Raw genomic sequence first — 21,106 nt, forward strand, 5'->3', positions numbered from 1 at the left:
CGATTGATTTGGATAGCTCTTTTCAGAGAGCCGGCACAGATACAATGTGCCGAATGGCTTTCTTCCGTGCTGTATAATTCTATGATTTTAATGAATGTAAGCATTATTGCTAATTCCCTATTAACAAATCCCATCGTGTAGAGACACGGCACATTGGCCCTCTCAGCTCTCCAGCAAACACCACCATTTTGCCATCCAGCCTAATTATTTTCATTCCTTACACTGCAATAAGGCCTTTTGTTTCCAGGTGGCATCCGAGCCAAAGAGGCCGATCTGTATGAAAAGAAGGACTTCGCAAAGCTCCAGTTGCAGTATTTGCCATCTGTGGATATGACACTATTTTTTTTCACCCTCAAAATATACAATCAATTCACTTCTGTGAAGCGCTTTGAGATGTCTCGGAAATGTGATAAGTCGCTATATCAAATACAAGGATTATTATTATTATTCGCCTTTCACAGGAACATCCTTCTGACCTTCTTCTGTTCATACACTTCCCTTTAAATCCTCATCTCTAAGACATTCTGAGACACTCCTTTTAAACAGTGTTGCATCTGCTATCCCGTGGATCTTGTGTCCCAGCACATTCGCATGGAATCAGCTCAGCAGTTCTACTGATAAAAGTCATTTGCCATGTGTTTTCCTCTTCCCTCCTGATTTTTATGTTAAATTAAATACAGCTTATATGGCTTTGAAAGACTAAATGATCAGAACCTACAGTACCCAACACACATGCAAGGAGCTAATTTGATTTGATTGATGAACAAACAACAGCCGCGCTGGACTCATTTCAGAAACAGCTTAATGCTCTAACAGGAGGACAGCAGGGAAGGTACTCTGGAAGGAGATCAAATAGGCTGAAGGGACTTCGTCACAAACCTCTCTTGCGATCTTGCAAAATCAGAGGAGAACCTCTGGATCTGGATGACATTAAACTACACAAGCTTCACTTTTATAATTGACAACAGCGCACATCATGATGAGATTATCTTGTAATCATTCCTACAACGACATTATCTCTATACACATCAATTTCTATACACAGCTGTTCCTAGCGTTCCCGATCCATTTACAATATCTCTACTGACTAAATAAATCTGTGATTTCAGCACTGCTCGATTACACCCTAAGTGCAAATTGTTGTTAAGGAATCTGCAGTTAATTATTAGGAGATAACACTGCTTTATGTGTAATAATAAATTTACCCACAAACAATTAAACACAACTTCAGATCAAACTACATTTGCAGAATGCTTCCGAGCCCCATAAACCTCAAAGGCAATGCTGTACGGAAACCTCATCATTAACAGATTAACACTCACAGGCTGATTGACTGTCATCAAAAGAAACCTAAAGGAAATCAAGAGAACCAGTTAAGCAGAACTTCCAACATTTTTTCTTTTGTATTATTATTTCCAAAGGTATTTTTTAAATGCTTGGCTTCCAACCCCACCATGTGTGGCGCTCTGAAACGCTTACCTGTGTGAAGGGGGCTCTATAAACGCAAGATGTTGTTTTAAAGGATAATTATAATCATACTCGTATTTGATATAGCACCTCAACATCAAGAAAGTCTCAAGCACTTCACAACATTTCTATAAAGTATAGTGCCTATGTATTTGTAGGGGAACGCAGCAACCAATTTGCACAATGTCCCACAAACAGCATGAAGCAAATGACCAATTTTATTATCTGGAATGACATATACAGTATCTGGAGGATAATTGTCCTGGAAATCAACACAAAATCTGTCATCATGTAAAACAGTGAGGGGGTTTTGTTGTTTAAAGATGTCCTGTTTATAAACATGCTATGGAGCTGAAATATTTCTTTGGATGCTGCTTGGATAATGTTAAACCATGGAACATTCTGTTTAGTTTTTCTTGTCTTCCATCATACATTCAGATGGACCCTTGAGTATCAATCAACCTGACTCACCAATAGTATCTTCCAAAACTGTTTTACAACCACTTCAGCTAATGGGTCAGTTAAAACATATCACCAATGGCTACCGTCTTTAACATGCCAATGTAATCTAAGATAAGCCCTTATCAGTGAGGTATCAACAGTAATCCTAATGTAGAAAGAGGGTTATGAATCACTGTGAAAAATGTCTGGAGCATGCACAGTGGAAGGTTATTCCTAGAAACAAAACACAGAAACACTGGAAGAAGAAAACTTAGCACAAGTTAATGGAAATAGACAATCACAACAAATGCTCACTGGAAGGAACCATTCCCTGATTCATCATGTCAGATCTAAAAACGAAATATTTGTGCAACTGCAGGAGATCTTTCATTTATTGGCAAACACTCATTATTATTATTATCACACAGTCCAGCAGGACACAACACAACACATCACAGTGCAGCGCAACACTATACAGCACAGTGCATACAAGACAACACAGTGCATACAAGATAACACAACACAGTGCAACACTACACAGCGCAACACTGCACAACACTGCACAACACTGCACAGCGCAACACTACACAACCCAATGCAACACTACACAACCCAGCCCAACACTACACACCACAGCGCAACACTACATAACACAACACTGCACAACACTACACAACCCTACACAGCACAGTACAACAAACTACAGAACAAAGCAGCACCACACAGTGCAACACATAACATAGCACAGCAGAATACCCCTGTGCAATTGAGGAAGATCAGTTTAATAAGGGATGTGTGAATGATTTAGCTGATTAAAAATGGCCCTGCATCCCAGCAATTAGTCAGCAATTTAGTTTTATTAGCAGCTTAGATTCTCATTCACATCCTAGGTTTCAGGCTAATTTAAGAAATAACATGCTCCAAGGAAGGAAGGATCACTAATTGTAATACAATCACAGAACCTTTACCAAGTCACTAGGCACAGCATGGTGCACCACCAGGAAACAACACACAGTACGTGGGCGAAACTCACTCAAGTCATTCAAATATCTCATTTACTGCTGACATTTACCACTTGTTCTGGAGACTTTGCTGGGCACCAATTAACTACCAGTTTGTGTATATGACAGCTTTCATTGAATTTCTAAATAACTTATTTAGTTGATAGCAATTGTTTTGCCCCTGATAAACAGTGTATGCAACATCTTAAATCTACATTTAGAATTTACTTTTGAGGGATTGTTGGCCAGGACACTGGGAGAAACTCCCTTCGTTTTTCAAATCGTGCCATGGGATCTTTAACATCCACCTGACAAGGCAGACAGGACCTTCATCTCGACTAATACTTAGCTGTGTGATTCTGACATATAAATATATGGTTTTGCTCAATGTAGATCTGCTTCATTATATATTTTTAAATGATGTTTTGATGAGAACATTTATTGAGATGATCCCAGGGATGAGTAAGTCAGCTATGAGCAGAGTCCAGAGGAACTTGACCTAAATTCACTGGAACACAGAAAGTTGACAGGTGATCGATTTGTCAATGGGTAGAAAGTATTTCCACTGGTCAGGGAGTCAGCAACTAGAGGGCATGAATTTAAAGGGGGTGTAATTTTCCAAAGGTGTAAAGGGCAAGATTAGGAATTTTTTTACACACAGAAAGTGTTTATTATGTGGAATGCCTGCCAGGAGTGGTGGATTCATATTAGCTTTCAAGAAAGAAACTATGTAGATATCTAAAAAGGAGTAATATGGGGAAAAGCCAGGTAACAACAACTTACATTTACAGAGCGCCCTCCACAAAGGATAACATCTTGGAACCCAGAGTAAAGTAAAATGGGACTGAATGAATTACTCTTTCTATGCATAATAAGAATGAAAGCATAAAAGTAGCAACAAAACAACTAAAAATACCCAAACGCACAATGTAATGGCAATATAAACTTCAAGGGCATTAGTTATCCAGCACGTGGCACACTGAATTCCTCTTGGATTGCACGGTGCCCTGGTGTGCCAAAACACAAGATAAACACACATTGTCTTGTTCATTTTTGCCTGAGCAAACTTTAAATGTAACTTCACAACACAGCAGTCAGAAGAGCTTTGACAAAACACACTTTGCCAGACAAGGGGTTAGTTAAAAAGGCCAGAAAATATTCACTCACTGGGCTCTTTTGAGCTTCAGATTTTTAAAACCCACAGATTCTGTATTCAGATTTTCTTTTTGTGTGTGTGCAAGTGCTGTTTGCTACACCCATTATAATGGCACTGTCCCAACCACTGTACATGATTTTGTTTGCATTAGGAATTAAGAAGATTTGGCAGGAATCTCAGGATGAGGGATCAGCCTACAAATCGTACTTTCAAGCGAAACACAAGATTTCTACTGTAAAGGCAGAGACCGCTCCCCAGACTGACTTGTGTCCATTTTGAAACCAGTGGGTGTAAATGTTCCATTTAAATCCTTTTTAGTATGGATCCCAGCTACACCCAAACACACACTCTCTTACATGCGCACACAAATACAGGCTTTTTAAATATTTTATTATTTTGTAATGTGACAAAACTCAATCTGATTTTACAGTAAAATCTCAGGCATAAAATACTCAGGATTTTTAACTTGTATGCATCAGATCAATGTGTAAAAAGCATCGGATTGACACAAACACTAAATTAACATTAGAGTGAGACCAGCTCGAGGAGGCATCTTTCCTTGGGTCAATATCACTCTGGCCACAGATATCGTACAGCCCGTACAAGGCAAATTCTGTGAACATAACTTTTAAATAAAACATAGGGGAAAACACATAAAATAAATGTACAAGTTCATAAGGATTGGGTCTGACCATCTATGTTCAAATACTCCAAAGAACATAAGAGATTTATTTCTATTAGGCTTCTGGGAACGTCATCTGTGGAATAAAGCCAAGCAGAGTTGTGGAGTGTACTTTAGTGTCTGTTCCAGTCAGCTTTCCCCGCCTCCACCTTCTTCCGTTCCCCTCTCTGCCCTCTCCACACTCCCGACCCCCAACCCCCACCCCCTGGCTCAGGTGCCCAGCCGGCTATGCAAAGGGCTTTGAGATGTTCTCCTGACTGTATAAAAGTAAAGTGTACTGTATTGCTGTAATGGTACTGACAGAAACTCAGACTCCTGGGATGCCTGTTCCGAAGTGCCAGAAGTAGCTTCCAAAGCTCTCTGTGAGTCGGGCTGTGATGTACTGCCGGCTACTGGCAGTACTCATTGTAAATGACTCTGAGCATCTATTAGTGGATCCTGCTGCTAATCTCAGCTTCTTTTAATTCCATAACATTATATTGATATTGGTTTGGGGTTGGGAGAGAGATTCATTACAAAAGTTTCTTAATTTTCTCTTGTTCAAGGTTTTGTTTTCCTTTTTGATCCTTCACGTCAATCAGCTACATACAAGCTACGGAATCTACAGGAGTGTAAACTATCTCCTTCGGGGAAGGTAAGCTTGCCAAATAATGATCTCAATGCAGTTTTATTTGGTTAAACACTCTTGAAGACCCAACAGACACTCTAGGGTTTGCCAAGACTTGACTCTTGCCAACCTGTACATAACACTTTGCCAAATTAAGTAAATAAGTGCACATTCCATTCCAGACACAGATAAGCTTCTGTGTGTAGGTGACATACATACATGAAAGTTTGATTTGGATATTCTTTAGCATGGTGATGGGTTTCCACTTGTGTCAAACACCCGGCTGACCAAAAAAAAGCAGCATAAGTCACACATGGCTCATTGGAGGAAATTAGATTTTGTCTTGTTCTATGATATTTAATATTCCTATGTTCTTGTAAACATTCACTTCATTCACTAAAATATCTTGCAAATATCTTGTACTTGCAATGCACCAAATATACAGACAAATTGCTACAACTATCAAGCATTTTATAGCAGAAAGAAAAATGCCAGTTTAAATCCTTCACAGTGAGCTCCAACCTGTGTCCTGCTCACTCGACAGAACAAATAGTGATATTGTGCAGCTATAATGAAATAAGTAAAATAACTGGAGTTCAGGCACCAGATGAATAAGGACATTTTCTTCATTACACCTATGAATCAGTTTGCTGATACTTGTGAGGTAATACATAAGTCATATACGCTTTGGGAAGAAATGCACCTTATCAAGCATCACATCTCAAAGCACTTCACAAGTAATTGTTGTCAAGTTCACTGATTGTTTTCATAGTTAAACACAGCAGGTATTTGGCCCAACAATGTCCAATGAATAGCCATGATGCGAATAACCAATTTATTTGGAGGATTGCTGGCCATGATGCTGGAAGAAATTCTCTTCTTTTTTCAATAATGTCATGGGACCTTTAGCATCTTATCTGATAGATTCAAACAGCGCTCTCCCTCTTCCCTGGCCCTAGCACTGCACTGGAGCTTCACTCTAGACTATGAACTGAAACCTTGACGTAGAACTTGAACCCACTAGCAGCTGAACCAAAATGATATACTTTGGATGTAAAATTTCCAAACATACAGCAAAGTCTTATGGAATATACCACTGTGATACACAATCTTCCCAGAAATCTTAGTCAAATGGATTGGGCTTAAACTGCCTGCATTCTGCAGCAACTAATAAAGAAAACACCTCCACGTAGCGCTGGTCAATGAATGTATGTCAACTGTAGGCTTCTTGCCGGACAGATGAAAAGTTCAAGAAAGAAATGATCAATAAAACATAGGAGGTTGTTTGGTCAGCCGGGTGTCTGAGACATGTGGAAACCTATCACATGATTACGAGTATCCAAATCAAGCTGAGGTTTCATGCATCGCACCTACACCTGAAAATTCCCATATATTGGAATGGAATGTGCGCTTTCTCCCTGGAGGGATGCATTCTGCTTACCTAATTCTGGAGAGTATTAGTCACAGGTTGGCGAGAGCCAAGAATAAAACAGAACTGAAACCAAACATTTCCAAGAACTCTTGTTAGTAGACACATATTAGCTGAGAGAATGTGGATTACTGCACGGCAAACACTGCATTTCTAGACATTGTTCGGTGACCCCAATCAGTACTGACGTTTGAGCATCCATCTGCTAGTGATCATTGTGCATATTTACCCTGCAATTTGTTTGGGGGAACCTAAAGGGGGGAACCCTTGACTGTGGTCTTGCACTTTATTGACTCTTAGTTCATTCCAGCACAAAACATACCAGAATGATCATATAAGCAGAGTTGCACCTAGGCACATAAGGAGCAAAGACAATAGACTAATGGGTTAATTCAAGCCCTGAGCAAGGTCACAGTTAAGCATGAGCGCAGTAAAGTAGTACACTACGTATGTGGTAAATGACGCAGAAGAAATTGTCTTTTATCAGCTTTCCTTCCCGCCTCCACTCACTCCTCCTCCTTATCTGTGTGCTTCTCTACAAAAACAGTCACTGCTCTTGCACGGAAATTCTTGGGAGGTGCTTTGAGGTATTTTTGACGTGATAAGGCTCTACAAAATTGCAATTTCTTTTTTCCTTTGTTCGACTTCTACGCAACTAGGTAGAAGTTAAGCAGTGTTGATATTATTTTTATTTTACTTTTGGTAATTGCTCCCCTATGCCAATCATATCTTTTAGAAGTCAAAAGTAGCAGAATGCTCCTGCTCTTACCATGATTTGAAGGGTTTCAAAGAACTGGGAAATTATCAATCATGATCAGATGCCCCCCAAACAAATCCCCAAGTTTATATCACTTCCTTGCTTTAATGACTCATTGGCCATATTTTCCATCCCACATCATTGGTGATGTATGTGTTTCAACCCACGCATACATGTTTCTGAAATTCTGAGAAAAACATGGGATTGTCCAAGCCCACAATGGGGTCTGACCACAGGAGTGCCCCCCACAACCCCACCCTTCAATGATTTGCTGCACCAGGGTAAGAGGATTTCCCAGACCTGGAGGCTATTGAAACTACTCTCTTAAAAAGCAAATCAGGACTTTGAACAATGTTTGTGGTAAGTCAAACAGTTCTTTAACAGACATGCCTGTCAACAACAGTGCAACATTCTGCCTGTGAGATACAGAATCGTGCAGTGTTAAGAGTCTTCATGGCTTTCAGCAGTCTACTGGCTCTGCCCACCCCCACTCTACCCCTCCCCGCACCCTTCCCACCACCACCGTGTATGCAAACAGAGAGAATTTTGAGGGGAAACTGACTGATACCAAATAAAAATGCACAATTTGTCACAAGCTTAGCCCTAATAATAATAATAATAATAATCCTTGCATTTGATATAGCGCTTTTCACGTCGGGAGGACGTCCCAAAGCGCTTCACAGAATATACTGTAAAGTGAATTGACTGTATATTTGTGGGCGAACGCGGCAGCCAATTGCGCACAGCAATGTCCCACAAACAGTCGTAGATTGAAAATGACCAATTTATTATTGTTTTTGTTTTTGGAGGGATTATTATTAGGGCTCTGTGTGGAGTAAGGAAACTTGCCCAAGGTTTCGCCCTCTGCCTGGAATTGAACCCAGGTGTCTTGCTTGCAAAGCGAGTGCTCTAACCACTGAGCTACAGGACTCTAAACCCTAAACATGGAGGTGCTTTGCGAGTGGTACTGTAGTCCTGTAGCTCAGTGGTTAGAGCACTCGCTTTGCAAGCGAGAGACCTGAGTTCAATTCCAGGCAGGGTGAAACCTTGGGCAAGTTTCCTTACTCCACACGCCTAATAGTAATCCCTCCAAAAACAAAAACAATAATAAATTGGTCATTTTCAATCTACGACTGTTTGTGGGACATTGCTGAGCGCAATTGGCTGCCGCGTTCGCCCACAAATATACAGTCAATTCACTTTACAGTGTGCTCTGTGAAGCGCTTTGGGACGTCCTCCCGACGTGAAAAGCGCTATATCAAATGCAAAGATTATTATTATTATTAATATTATTACTGAACCACTGTACTCAGACTTCACTAATAATAATAATGTAATAATAACCATTACATTTGATATAGCACCCTTAGTGTCAGGAGAATGTCTCAGGTGTCAGCCTGACCCAGATGGAAGCATTCTTGGCTGAGTCAGAAGGCTATGAATTCAAGCCACACTTTGGGAACTTTGAACTCGCAAGTCTAGGTTGACATTCCAATTCAATGGCCAGGCTATGCTGCATTGTTGGAGATGCCAGCCTTCATATGAAATATTAAACTGAAGTCCCGTCTGCCTGTTCAGGTGGATGTTAAAAATCTCAAGAAACTATTCTATTAGAAAGAGTTTCACCTGGAGTCCTGGCCAAGGTACATACTTCATGTCTGTTTGTGGGACAATGCTGTGGACAATTGGCTGCCATGTTTACCGACAAATACAGTCACTACACTTCAAAGTAAAATCCTGTGAATAGCTTTGAGAGGTCTCGATCACAGGATAAGACACTGTGCCAAATGCAAGGATTATTTTTATTATCTCAAAGCACTTCATAAGATAGAGCGTAAAATATAGTGAATGTGTACTGACTGACTGACACCTATGTGGAAAATGACCATCTACAACAACAACAACAAGATTCCATTTATAGAGCGCCTTTCACGTCAGGAGGACGTCCCAAGGCGCTGCACAGTTGGGTCATGACCCGAGCAGGGGGGAAATGGTCAGGGTGAGGGGAGGGAAGGGAGGGAGAGAGGAGGGGGGAAATGGTCAGGGTGAGGGGAGGGAAGGGAGGGAGCGAGGAGGAGGAAGAGAGTCGAGAGGGGAGCTGAAGGCACGGTCAAAGAGAAAGGTTTTGAGACCGGCCTTGAAGGAGGAAAGGGAGGAAGCAAGTAAGTCTAGTAAGTTATCAGAGGGCAGCCGCCTCCTGTGCAACACCCCAAATGAGTCTGTACCAGTAGAGGGAACTGGATACAATACATAGAGAGCCACGCAAGATTGCAAGTTCAGAAGTGGATGTCAACAGGATGCAATGTCTCAGTGCTCAGTACACAAGCCTGGGTCAAATGTCAAACATAGCACGTTTTGTTGCTGTAACGCAAATTGCAGTTGGGCACTTGTGTTCTTGGATGGTCAGCTCCGAGTTTGTTTTTAAAATTAACACAAATAGCCTGACCTTGAAAATAAATCCAGCAGTTTCCAGCAATTGAGCAGCAGCCGGTGAAGAAATACAATGCTGTGTCGGGATTCATTACATCACAGCAAAGTTGAAGAAATGGTGAAAGGCAGTCAAAACATGTGGATCAACTCTCACCCTGGTAGTTTAGCAGATCCATACGTGATTCTGGATTGTGTTTTGCTGATCATGGTTATTTTAAATGGGGAATCATGTTACACGTTAGCATTTTAACTGCAATGGGAAAAGAGATCATCACAAGTTGTGATAAACATGAGCAGACAGTAAGCATGTACCTTCGGTTTCCTGTAACCAAGCTCAGCATCCTCAATTAGAGAAAGCTGACAGGCATCATTGCACTTTACAACATGCTTCACATGCAACAAATGTCTAAAAGCGCTTCACAGCAGTGGGATTTTGACAAGAGTTTTGAAGGCAGGAAGGTGTAAGGTGAAACGATTTTAGCAGAGTTCCAGAGAGTAGGAGGTTCAGCCACAATGGTGGGAATGAGGAAGTGAGGAACAAACATTATAACCACTGAGGTCATACAAACTACAGTTCCGCCAGGAGAGACTGCTCACAATCTGCTCACTACAAAGCCATGTCTACATCAGCGATATGAGAATCAGAAATGGTCACAGAACTTGAACAACCTTCTTCATCATGAACTCTGAGATATACCAAGATATCATGATATGAGCGGCTGAGTTTTTGTCATATTTTACAAAGCTTTTCATTACATTGGCTTATTTCTGTCCACTGCAAGATGTCTGCAGGACTCGGTCAGTTCTCAGTAAACCCTGCCCCACTCAGCTTCTTTACTGAAGCAAATGCGAAAAGGGAATATTCTTGATTGGTTTAAATGTACGGAAACCTATTCTGGCACTTCCTGTAAGCATCACTCAATCTACAGTATTTCAATCTGATATTGTTCGTAAAACTTCAATTCTGCTCCAAAATAGGTATTCAACCAGATCTTATTCAAGAATAAAGTTTTTAAGCAGAAGGTCATGAAGTGAATTAGCTGGAGTCTAACTGTGATTTTATGGGGAATTTTCTAGTCCTGCATTTTCAGTTAAATCATCTATTTTCATCTACAATAACCACCTATTTCAGAATATTAAAAGCAATTCTTTTGGTTAGAATAACATGTCTCAGCACGTAGGTATGGACTGGATTCTTGAACTGCACCCCATGAAGTGATCTTATAGCATCTTCACATTGACTGCCTGCTTTTCGTGAACAGTCACTTGACTGGGTAGGGGAGAACTTCGTTCACTTCAGTTCACCACAGACTGCTTTCTGGGATCTCTCCCTCCCTCCACACTCCAGATCAGGAGGCTACTATGCAGGACAACACAATGTGCTACTTCTTAGCTTTTTGAAGTGTCCCATTTATGAAGCACAGTAAACGTATTACTTACTGCGGCTGTATGTGTTGTGGCATCATTATGGGTTTCTGCTTGACTGTCAGAGTCATCTTCTGAGGAGCTTGCACCATCCTGTGTGACTGGGTCTGCTGAGGAAGAACTTGAGTCTGTGCCACGGTGTCTTGGGTGCCTGTGGAATGGGTTCCATGTGATGGCTTCTCCTCACATGCTTTACCTTTGGTGCCAGGTTTACACACGCAAAACTGGGGCCGTAGACACATACCTCCGTTCAGGCACTTTGGAGTGCAATTAGCTGTAATAAAGGAAGCAAGTAGAGGGGATTAATGACTGTAATGTCAGAATATACAATACAATTTACATTAATTAGCACCTTTCATGTCGGGAGGACATCTCAAAAAGTTGTCACAGATGGCGGAGCAGCCAGGCCAAATGTGGGAAAGCAAAAGAGGGTGCAGGCGGAAAGATAACCAAAAGCTCGGTCAACAAGATAAGTCTTGAGGCAGACATTAAAAGTGTGTGTATTGGGTGGGGAGGGGAGGGGAGACAGCTGGAGGGGCAAAAAGACACAATCGGCACAATTAGTATGATATAATTTGTTTTTCACAAAGCCTAGTATCAAAACAAATGAGCCTGTCAGATTTGAGTTAAAGAAAAAATGTGGTGATTAATAATTCATGAGATACACATCTCTTGCATAACATGACCAGAAATAACAGGCAAACTGCTTACACAGGAATGTCCATGTCTTAAAAAGACTAAAATTACAACAGCCACTGTTGCAAAATCTGGTGATCTGAGCTGGTTGATGGGATTAATTTTTAAGGAGTGGAGTGAGAGGTGTCAGTTTGACTCAGTTGGTAGCACTCTCACATCTGTAACAGAAGATTTTAGTTTCAAGCCACACATTGGCCAGTTTAATATTGTTTAATGTCTCATCAAAAGACGGAGGTGCCATCTTTCCAATGAGACCTTAAACAATATTAAACCAAGGTTGCTTCTGCCTGTTCGGTGGACGTTAAAGATCCCATGGTACGACTCAAAAAGTGAAGGGAATTTCTCTTGGTGGCCTGGCCAACAAACCCCCAATAAAATGGATCATTCACTTCATGGCTGTTTTGGGACATTTCTATGTGCAAATTGGCTGCCTACAAAATACACAGTCAAGACACTGTACAAAAATTCTGTGAAGAGCTTTGAGATATTATCTGGACATGAAAGGTGCTATATCACATATAAATATTATTATATTATTATTATTACTCCAGGAGGAGCTAACACCAGCATGGGCTCACTGGGCCTTGTTCCATATTTTAAATTCTATGATCCGTTATTTAAACTGGTAGGATTATTGTAAAAGATTTTAGAATGCATTTCAATTGAAATGTCAAAGAATTGTCCGTTTATTGCATGAATTAACCACAACAATTTACCTTTACACATCACATTAACATTGGGAGGATGCCTCAAAGTGATTCACACAGCTGACTGATAGAGCGAGCTGGAGGGGCGGGAACTGGGGGGAACATGGGGTAAGGTGGCCAAAAGAACAGTTGAAAAGATAAGTCTTAATAAGTTTTAATCGAGCACAGATGGCATTGGAAAGGATTTTTACAAGCCCGCTTGGCGTCAATGCTGCAGGTTTTAACAGAACAATTTGCAGTATGCTCTACATACAGTGCCTGTGTATGATTCCAATGGTTACCTAATTACTGTAAATGGTTGTAAATTGTTTTGTGACCTGAGCCACACCTGGCTGTGAATGGAGATAAGAACCAAATGGTGGCATACAATTACAAAACAAACAAGTTGCTTTTTGTAATGGAATGTGTGGCTTTGCTTTATAAGGACCATACTGGGCTAGCAATTGTGCATACGTTCACAAACGAAGCCCAGATGTGTGTCTGGAAACATTTCCTGCTCGGGCACCAGGTTTCAGGAAATGGAATAAAATAGAGGTACAAGCAGTTTGTCGATGACATATCAGATTTTTATATTTCTTTTCATAGCAGGTGTCTTCAAGATGAGTCTCGAGACTTGATTCCTCAGGGCAGCTAGGAACAACGTGCCACTGGGAAGCAAATATCCCTGTAGATTCTTGTTAGATTTACAGTGTTACTGAAACTCCATAGCTTACAAACTATAGAACAAGGTTATTTTTAAATTAATGAAGAGAGATTCTTCTGGTGTTGTGGCCAACATTCCCCCAGAATAAACTGGTCATTTACTTAATGGCTGTTGGTGGGACACTGCTATTTGCAAACTGGTTGCCAAATTCTCCAAAATATATACTTTGCAGTATATCCTGTGAAGCTCCTTGAGACATCCTTCTGACTTGAAGGCGTTATATCAAACATAAGGAATGTTATTATATTCTTAAAAACCTCTACGTCACATTTGAAAATATTTCTTAAAAATTGGGGTAGCCCCTGTTGTGTATCAACAATACAGAGAGCAAATTGAGCCCACAAGATCGGACTGGATGAAGAACTTTCGACATATCCTTACATATCTCATCCTTACAGAACACCCACCCTACTGTTCCTACATCACAGCATCAAGCTGCTTTTTAAATGAATCCAGTGTCCTGGTCTCTACTATCTTTCCTGGCACCTGTTCTAGTCATTGATTATCCTCTGTGTAAAGAAAAGCTTCCTAGCACTTGTTCTGAAGTTACCCTCTACAACTCTAAACCTATGTCCTCTTGTTCTACTGTCATGATTCATCCTAAAGTAATGATTCGAATTTACTGATTTTGCTGCCAAATAAAGATTAAAGTACCAATGATCAACTACTGAACCTCATGCCTTCAAGAGACAAGTAAATGAATGAATTGTTTAGTTGAATGCACAATAGCTACAATGAGATGAATCCAGTTTATGTCACCATAGACTTCTATACATTTTCTATCAGTTTAAATTCCAGTTTAATTTACTTTCCCAAGGTAAGCAGAATCATGCACATTCGCCTTACAAAAGCAGCAGTGAAGATGTTGGCTAATGCTGAGGTTAAACGGTTGTGAGCCAAGTTGGTTGTATAGCAGTAGATGGGTAGAACAGGGAGAAGCTGGGTGTATAATGGGCCACCTATGCATCACTTTCAATCGGGCTGAGGGAAAATACAATAACCCAATGGAATCAATTCCGAAGCTGTACATGTACCACACCACAATCAGGTGTTAATAATAAAAAATAAAAATAATCCTTGCATTTCGAATAGTGCCTTATCATGTCGTCGAGACATCTCAATGCTCTTCACAGAATATACTGCAAAATAATGTGACTGTATTTTGAGTATAATGCTATAATACAAACACTCCATTCAAAATTTAAAAGAATATACTTTGAGACTAAATCAATAGACGATCTATTGTCTACTTGAAGTACCAATGATCAACCACTGCACCATAAGAACTATGGTAAGAATAGTTCTTATTGTGCAGCAGTTGATCATTGGTACTATAAGAACACTGGTAATGTGTTAATTCAAGGTCCCTGTTGTCACATTCTAGGCTCAAAATTCTGTCGAGTTTATCTGGTGTGACTATTTTGTCTTACAATTTATGATCACATAGAAATGTGAAATATTATTAAAGCCTGTCTTTGGAAACCGTAAACCGATCTTTTTAAGAACTGACCTGCGCATTAATGATTGAATTCAGCAACTCTATGCGCCCGAATGTTTTAAGACAAAATTGTCTCACTGGCGAAGATAAGTTGGTATTTGGAGCCTCCGGCACTAATGACAAGGCTATGTTACAATGTGCTGGCTTTACAACGGCAATGTCAAATCACTGCATGTGTGGGAGTTATTGAATCCATTACAAATTGACTGACATGAATTTGTGACATAACTCCAGTCTACCACTCATCATTTTTACTGCTGGAAGTATGATTCCTATAGGAAAGGCATAAAATCTGTAGGAACGTTATATTAATGTTAACAACAATGATTGATTCCTGTAAGAAGGGCATAAAAGATGTAGGAACATTGGAAAACAGGAAGAGGCCATTCAGCCGATGAAGCCTGTTCCACTCATTTATGGGCAGATCTTTAATCCCAATGCCACATCCTTTTGCCATACCCTTCAATACTCCTAAACCCAAGTATCTGTGTTTCTGTTTTAATCATTCCTATTGATTCCATCTCTGCAGCTGTCTCTGAAAAAAGAGATTTCAACCAATTTCCCTTGTTTTACAATGCCGACTTTGCCTGGAGAGAATTCTAGATTAAAACAATTAAACAGACTCCCTCCAACTACTTTCCAAGAACTAAATGTTTATTTAACTGCTCACATCTGTTTTACTAATATTGTTTGAAGTATTTTAATGTTTTGTTATCCTTGTGTGCTCAACAAAGTGATGGATGGCCACCAAGGGGAATGGAACAATTTTTTCTACATGGTCCCACATGATGGTAAGTCCTAATTCACGTCCAATAGAGGATTTCGCACCTATCATCCCAGGAATGCTTCAGAAGTCCAGCCTCCAGCACAATTGTGTGGCATCTCCATATTCTTCATTATCCACTCCTAGGAGTCAACTCAACAGATGATGAGGCGTGATGAGTGAACAGAGTTCAGATTTTGAAGGGAATTGATTCGGACCAGTTCAGGTTAATTTAACAAATGCTTGAATTTGGCCCGTCTTTGAGCAGAGTTTCAATGCACATTTCCCCTGAGGAATGTCCAACATCATCTCCTATGTCTAGTGCACGGGAAGACAGTACAGGCATTATACAACCTTACATGATTGATGCTACCACCAAACAACTCCCGTCAATACAGCACAGTGTCTGTGATAACAGCCAAATGAATGTGACCTTTTAAATTGTGCAATTCCTATTATTTTACAAACCCGGTGCCCCAGTGGGAAAACATCTAATATCTTGCAGTCTAATGTTGGAAACATAGTCATACTTTGGCAGTCGTCAGTCTTGGGGGGAGAGGGGCTGGGGGGGAGAGAACATGGGATAACTATATGTGCATCCAATGCCTGTAATTTAGTGTGGGAAATATGCCTTTGTTTCCTCTTGGTTGAAGGAGGCTTACACATTGGCTTTGGCTACATGAGCACCTGAATTGTTGAAACTTTCAAAACTAAAAAAATATAAACAAAAAAACAGAGCAGTTGTTCCCCCGAAACAGTACCAATTGGTCCTAAACTATAGGCAGACAAATTTCAGAAACAAACAGATAAACTAAATAAAACTAATAATAACCCTTGCATTTGAAATAATGCCTTTCACATCAGGAAGATGTCTCAAAGTGCTTCCCAGGATTCATCATAAAGTGTAGTCACTATATTTTGTAGGTGAACACAGCAGCCAATTTTCACATAGCATTGAACCGCAAAAAGCCATGAAGTGAGTAACCATTTTATTTCAGAGGTTGTTAGCTAGGTTACTCTTTTTGATTAGTGCTTTGACGTCTACATGAACAGGCAGTCTTGGTTTTACATCTCATCTGAAGGACTGCACGAACAACCATGCAGCACACCCCAAGCCTTCCATTGGAGTGTCATCTTAGACTTGTGAGGTCAAAGTCCCGATGTAGGGCTTAAACCCACAAGTCTTCTGACTCAGAGGCGAGAGTGCTACTAACTGAGCCAGGCAGACACCAAAATATTGCAATTAGAGGATGATTGGGTGAGTAATCTGGAAAAATTAAGATAAAAAAATGAGACTAATGACTATCATAGATTACTTGTACTTCTGTGTGATATTAATAATTGAACAAAAACAAGCATGCCCTTTATTTTCTCAAACCACGGTCAAAATTTCAATGACATATTGTTTCACCATGAAGAGATCAGAGTCAAAAATCTCTCAGAATGTCAGAACGTAAGTTTTTTATATTAAGATTTTTAATAAAATAATGATCAATGAAGATTCTCCATGGTTTCATTCCCTGTCTAACCGTTCTTATATTGTTTGAAACTTGTTGGATTGTTGGCCTAGCATTTTGTTATAACTCCTGGACTAGGCAGTGTTAACTGTACTTCTTTTCCCTTCAACAGGACTTCAGCAATCCAGCTCCTGTTACATATATGTGTGAGCTTCTACAGGTAAGACTCTTTATTCCTGAAAAGAGATGTTTAAGTGGGGACCATATAGCAAGCAGTATATAGGATTGCAATTGGATAAAACAAAGTGAACCCAGAATATAACTTTAATACCAAGGCAACAGAAAAAAAACACAAGTTCAGGGTTGGTATGGGCAATTTCGGGACAGACACCAGGACATTTTTTTTTACCCAGAGATTGATAAAGGACTGGAACAAGTTACCAGGAAGTGTGATTGAGGTCAGGCCACTGGACTCACTTAATACACAACTCAGTGCTGTTATGGGAGGACAGTAGGGTGGGTATTTTAGAAGGATGAGATCAAATGGGCCAAAGGACCTCTTCAACTGAACATCTATTGTGAACTGGTTGCTACTCAAAGGCTTCACTCCATTTCACAATGAAGAGTCAGGTTCTGCCACCCATCACTTCCAAGCTTACTTCCAAGAGCGAACTGTGAAAGAGCTGCCGTGGTTTCAAGAGAAGTGATATTACTTGTTTGAGATGCAAGAACAAATCCTCATTACAGAAAGTTATCAGAACTATGTTTTTTACAACCCCATAACATTGTATTTTCCTCCCAGGCCATTCATCATACCCTGTGGAGGGCTGGCCATCTGGCTTACAGACCTCAGACAGTGCTACTGTTAATCTGTGGTTGTTGGAGCATCACATAACCATCTAACTCATAGCGTCTAAAACAATGATAAACTCCTTACTTTCACCTCCCAGCTCTGACCTGAAGACCTGGAAGTCGGTCATTTCTTAATATGCAGCAAGCCAGCCAGCCAAGGCAGTGACGTCACCAAGCAATATGATCAGTGACGACGTAGTGCCCCATATTATGGCTGGTTGGGATTATTTGGATCCCAGCTACTGCTTTACAACAAAGTATACTTTTATACTGTGTGGGTGTGATCACATTGCTCTAGACATTCTCTCCTCCATTTGGGGCCGGTAGCAGGGCTCCAGCCTGAACCAAAATTCCTAATCCAAATTTAGACATTTATAAATCCACTGGCGAATCATGTAACTTGCCACTAAACACGAAGTATAAACACAACAGTAAGTATTCTTTTAAGGACTAATTGAAGTAAAACAGTGTTCTACCATCGAATGCAAAGGAATCATAGGGCAAATAATATAATCTTTTCATTTGATTTAGCTCCTATAACATCAAAGATCACAAAACACTTTAAGGGATTTTTTGTCATGTGTAGTGACTGTGTATTAATAGGTGAATGCAGTAAACAATCTATGCATAGTATTTTTCCACAACAACCATGAAGTGAACTGACCAATTTACTTTGGAGGATTATTGGCTAGGACACTAGGAGAAACTCCATTCTCCTTTTGAATAGTGTGATTGGGTCTTTAATGTCCACCTGAACTGACAGATGGGATTCTGATTGAATCGACACCTCTGACGACACCTGAAGGATGACACCTCTGACAATGCAGCACTCCCCGACATCTAAACTGGTGTCAACCTAGAATGCATGCTCAAAGCCCCAACACTGGGACTTTGGTCCTTTTGTTTTTCAACGCAAAACATCTGTCAAAGAGTTCAGGTCCAGACATGGAGCTTCAGACTTGCTCAACATAATTATTACCTCATGAAAATTTGATCAATTCTTTCACAAAGATTCCCTGCTCTTCCTTCCCTTCCCCCAATGCACGCCCAGGCAGATACACACACTTCTTCATGTCATTGCACTCCCTACATTCTTCAACTTCTCACAGGTAATCTTGCAATACACTCCTGTGCACGTACATAGCAAGGTTAAACATGCCTGTGGATCAACTGCATTTAAAAAGAAATTTCCTAATACAATACTTCACCTCACAATCAGGTCTAAAAATTGGTAATGTATCAATTAGGAATTATTTGAATTTGCCATCATCAGACTTTTCCCCACAAGCCAGATTACTGAAGTCCATTAAGACATTGACTTTGTGCTCACAGGATAGCAGAATTCGACTGCCAGTTAGTAAGACAGTTTTTTTTAAAACTAAAATGAAAGTTGTGATCCCACTAACTGTCAGGCAAAAGGAGTGATCCACCCAACAGAAGTCAAACACACTCAACCTGACTTCATGGATTTGTGAGTTGATAATGGTACCAAAAAGAAAGAGCTATCATCCCCTGACTTGTTTGGGTGCCTTCATATGGTATAACTTTTAAATGCATAAGTTAGACCCCAATTATAGATACCATTGACTTCCTTAATAATGCATTACATGTGTAAAGAAATGAACATCCCCTGAACTTACTGTTATAAGGGAGGAGTATCCTGTGGCAGATAATCATATCCCACAATGACGGCAGAGGTTGAGCCCTATACACCCAACTTATGTCAATAGGCCAAGCAGAATCTAATCACCATTGCAGAAGAGTCCTTCTGGTAGGAAGCATACTGTTTGCTATGGCGTTTTGCCTTAATTGCATTGGTTACATTCCAACCCTGAGTGGGCTCAATACCAGGGCTATCAATTTAAAATATCTCAAAGCTACTGTGGAATTCTCCATCAAACACTTGTTAACTTGTATTAAAACTGCGATGCCTAGTTTTATGAGATTCCCCAGGCTGCAGAGTTAGCACTCTGAAGCCATGAGCAAAAAGATCCCCTCCCAACACAAACATACATTTTAACCGTGACAGAAAACATACCAATATCTAGCGATGTTTAACCTTGGATGAATAGTATTTATAACATTTGCATTCTCAGTGAATTTTCCAAGCACTAGTCAGCAGTAACATTAATCATAGAATCATAGAATTATACAGCACTGAAGAAGGCCATTCGGCCCATCGTGTCTGTGCCAGCTCTTTGAAAAAAGCTATCCAAATCAATCCCACTCCCTCGCTCTCTTCCCATAGCCTCGCAAACTTGTCCTCCCCAAATAATTATCCAAAATTAATAAACATGAAATATCATGAAGAGAAGGCAAGGGCATCAGGTTGGAGTCCTGTAGTTCAGTGGTTAGAGCACTCGCCTCACAAGCAAGAGACCTGGGTTCGATTCCCGGCAGGATGAAATCTTGGGCAAGTTTCCTTATTCCACTCGCCTGATAATAATCCCTCAAAAAAACAATAATTTGGTCACTCAATCCACTACTGTTTGTGGGACACTGCTGTGCTCAATTGGCTGCTGCATTTCACCCACAAATATACAGTCAATTCACTTTACAGTATATTCTGTGAAGCGCTTTGAGACGTCTAGAAGACATGAAAAGTGTTATATCAAATGCAAGGATTATTATTATTATAAACCCATGTGCTTCGATTCTTTAATCATGTACCTCGTCTTTGTTAGATTCCTGGGAAAATCTGCAATGCTCAAAAAATGCTATTTCAATACACTTGTATTTCCATTTCTCACGTCAATGAAGAGCTGGCTGGAACCTGGTTATCAAGACAATCAGCTGCTTTTGTATAAAACAATATTTTCAATGCGTTTGTCAATTAGCCCACACTTGTGTTCTGTGACCTGCATTGGGGAGGAAATTTACTCACAAGCACGTCAGATAATTTAAGGAATCTTTCTCAAATGTGCTCCAACTCATTTGTTTTCTTTAAACATTATTTTTCCTTTAATTTTTTTAAAAATAGACTCGCAGATTTTTATAAAAAATTATATTTTGTCTTTATTCATTTCCCCAACTTT

General features: G+C 40.1%; 1 protein-coding gene across 4 annotated transcripts in view; it reads right to left on the reverse strand.

The window, feature by feature from the left end:
- ltbp1 (latent transforming growth factor beta binding protein 1) overlaps positions 1 to 21,106 on the reverse strand; it is a 204,438-nt gene that overhangs the window by 168,583 nt on the left and 14,749 nt on the right. For all 4 annotated transcript variants that reach the window (XM_007898450.2, XM_007898451.2, XM_007898449.2 and 1 more), the window contains exon 3: positions 11,411 to 11,669. In XM_007898450.2, coding sequence (XP_007896641.2) covers positions 11,411 to 11,669 — 259 coding nt within the window. The remainder of the gene's footprint in view (positions 1 to 11,410; positions 11,670 to 21,106) is intronic.

This window comes from Callorhinchus milii, unplaced genomic scaffold (assembly GCF_018977255.1).
Source record: "Callorhinchus milii isolate IMCB2004 unplaced genomic scaffold, IMCB_Cmil_1.0 Scaffold3, whole genome shotgun sequence".
Taxonomy (NCBI): Eukaryota; Metazoa; Chordata; class Chondrichthyes; order Chimaeriformes; family Callorhinchidae; genus Callorhinchus; species Callorhinchus milii.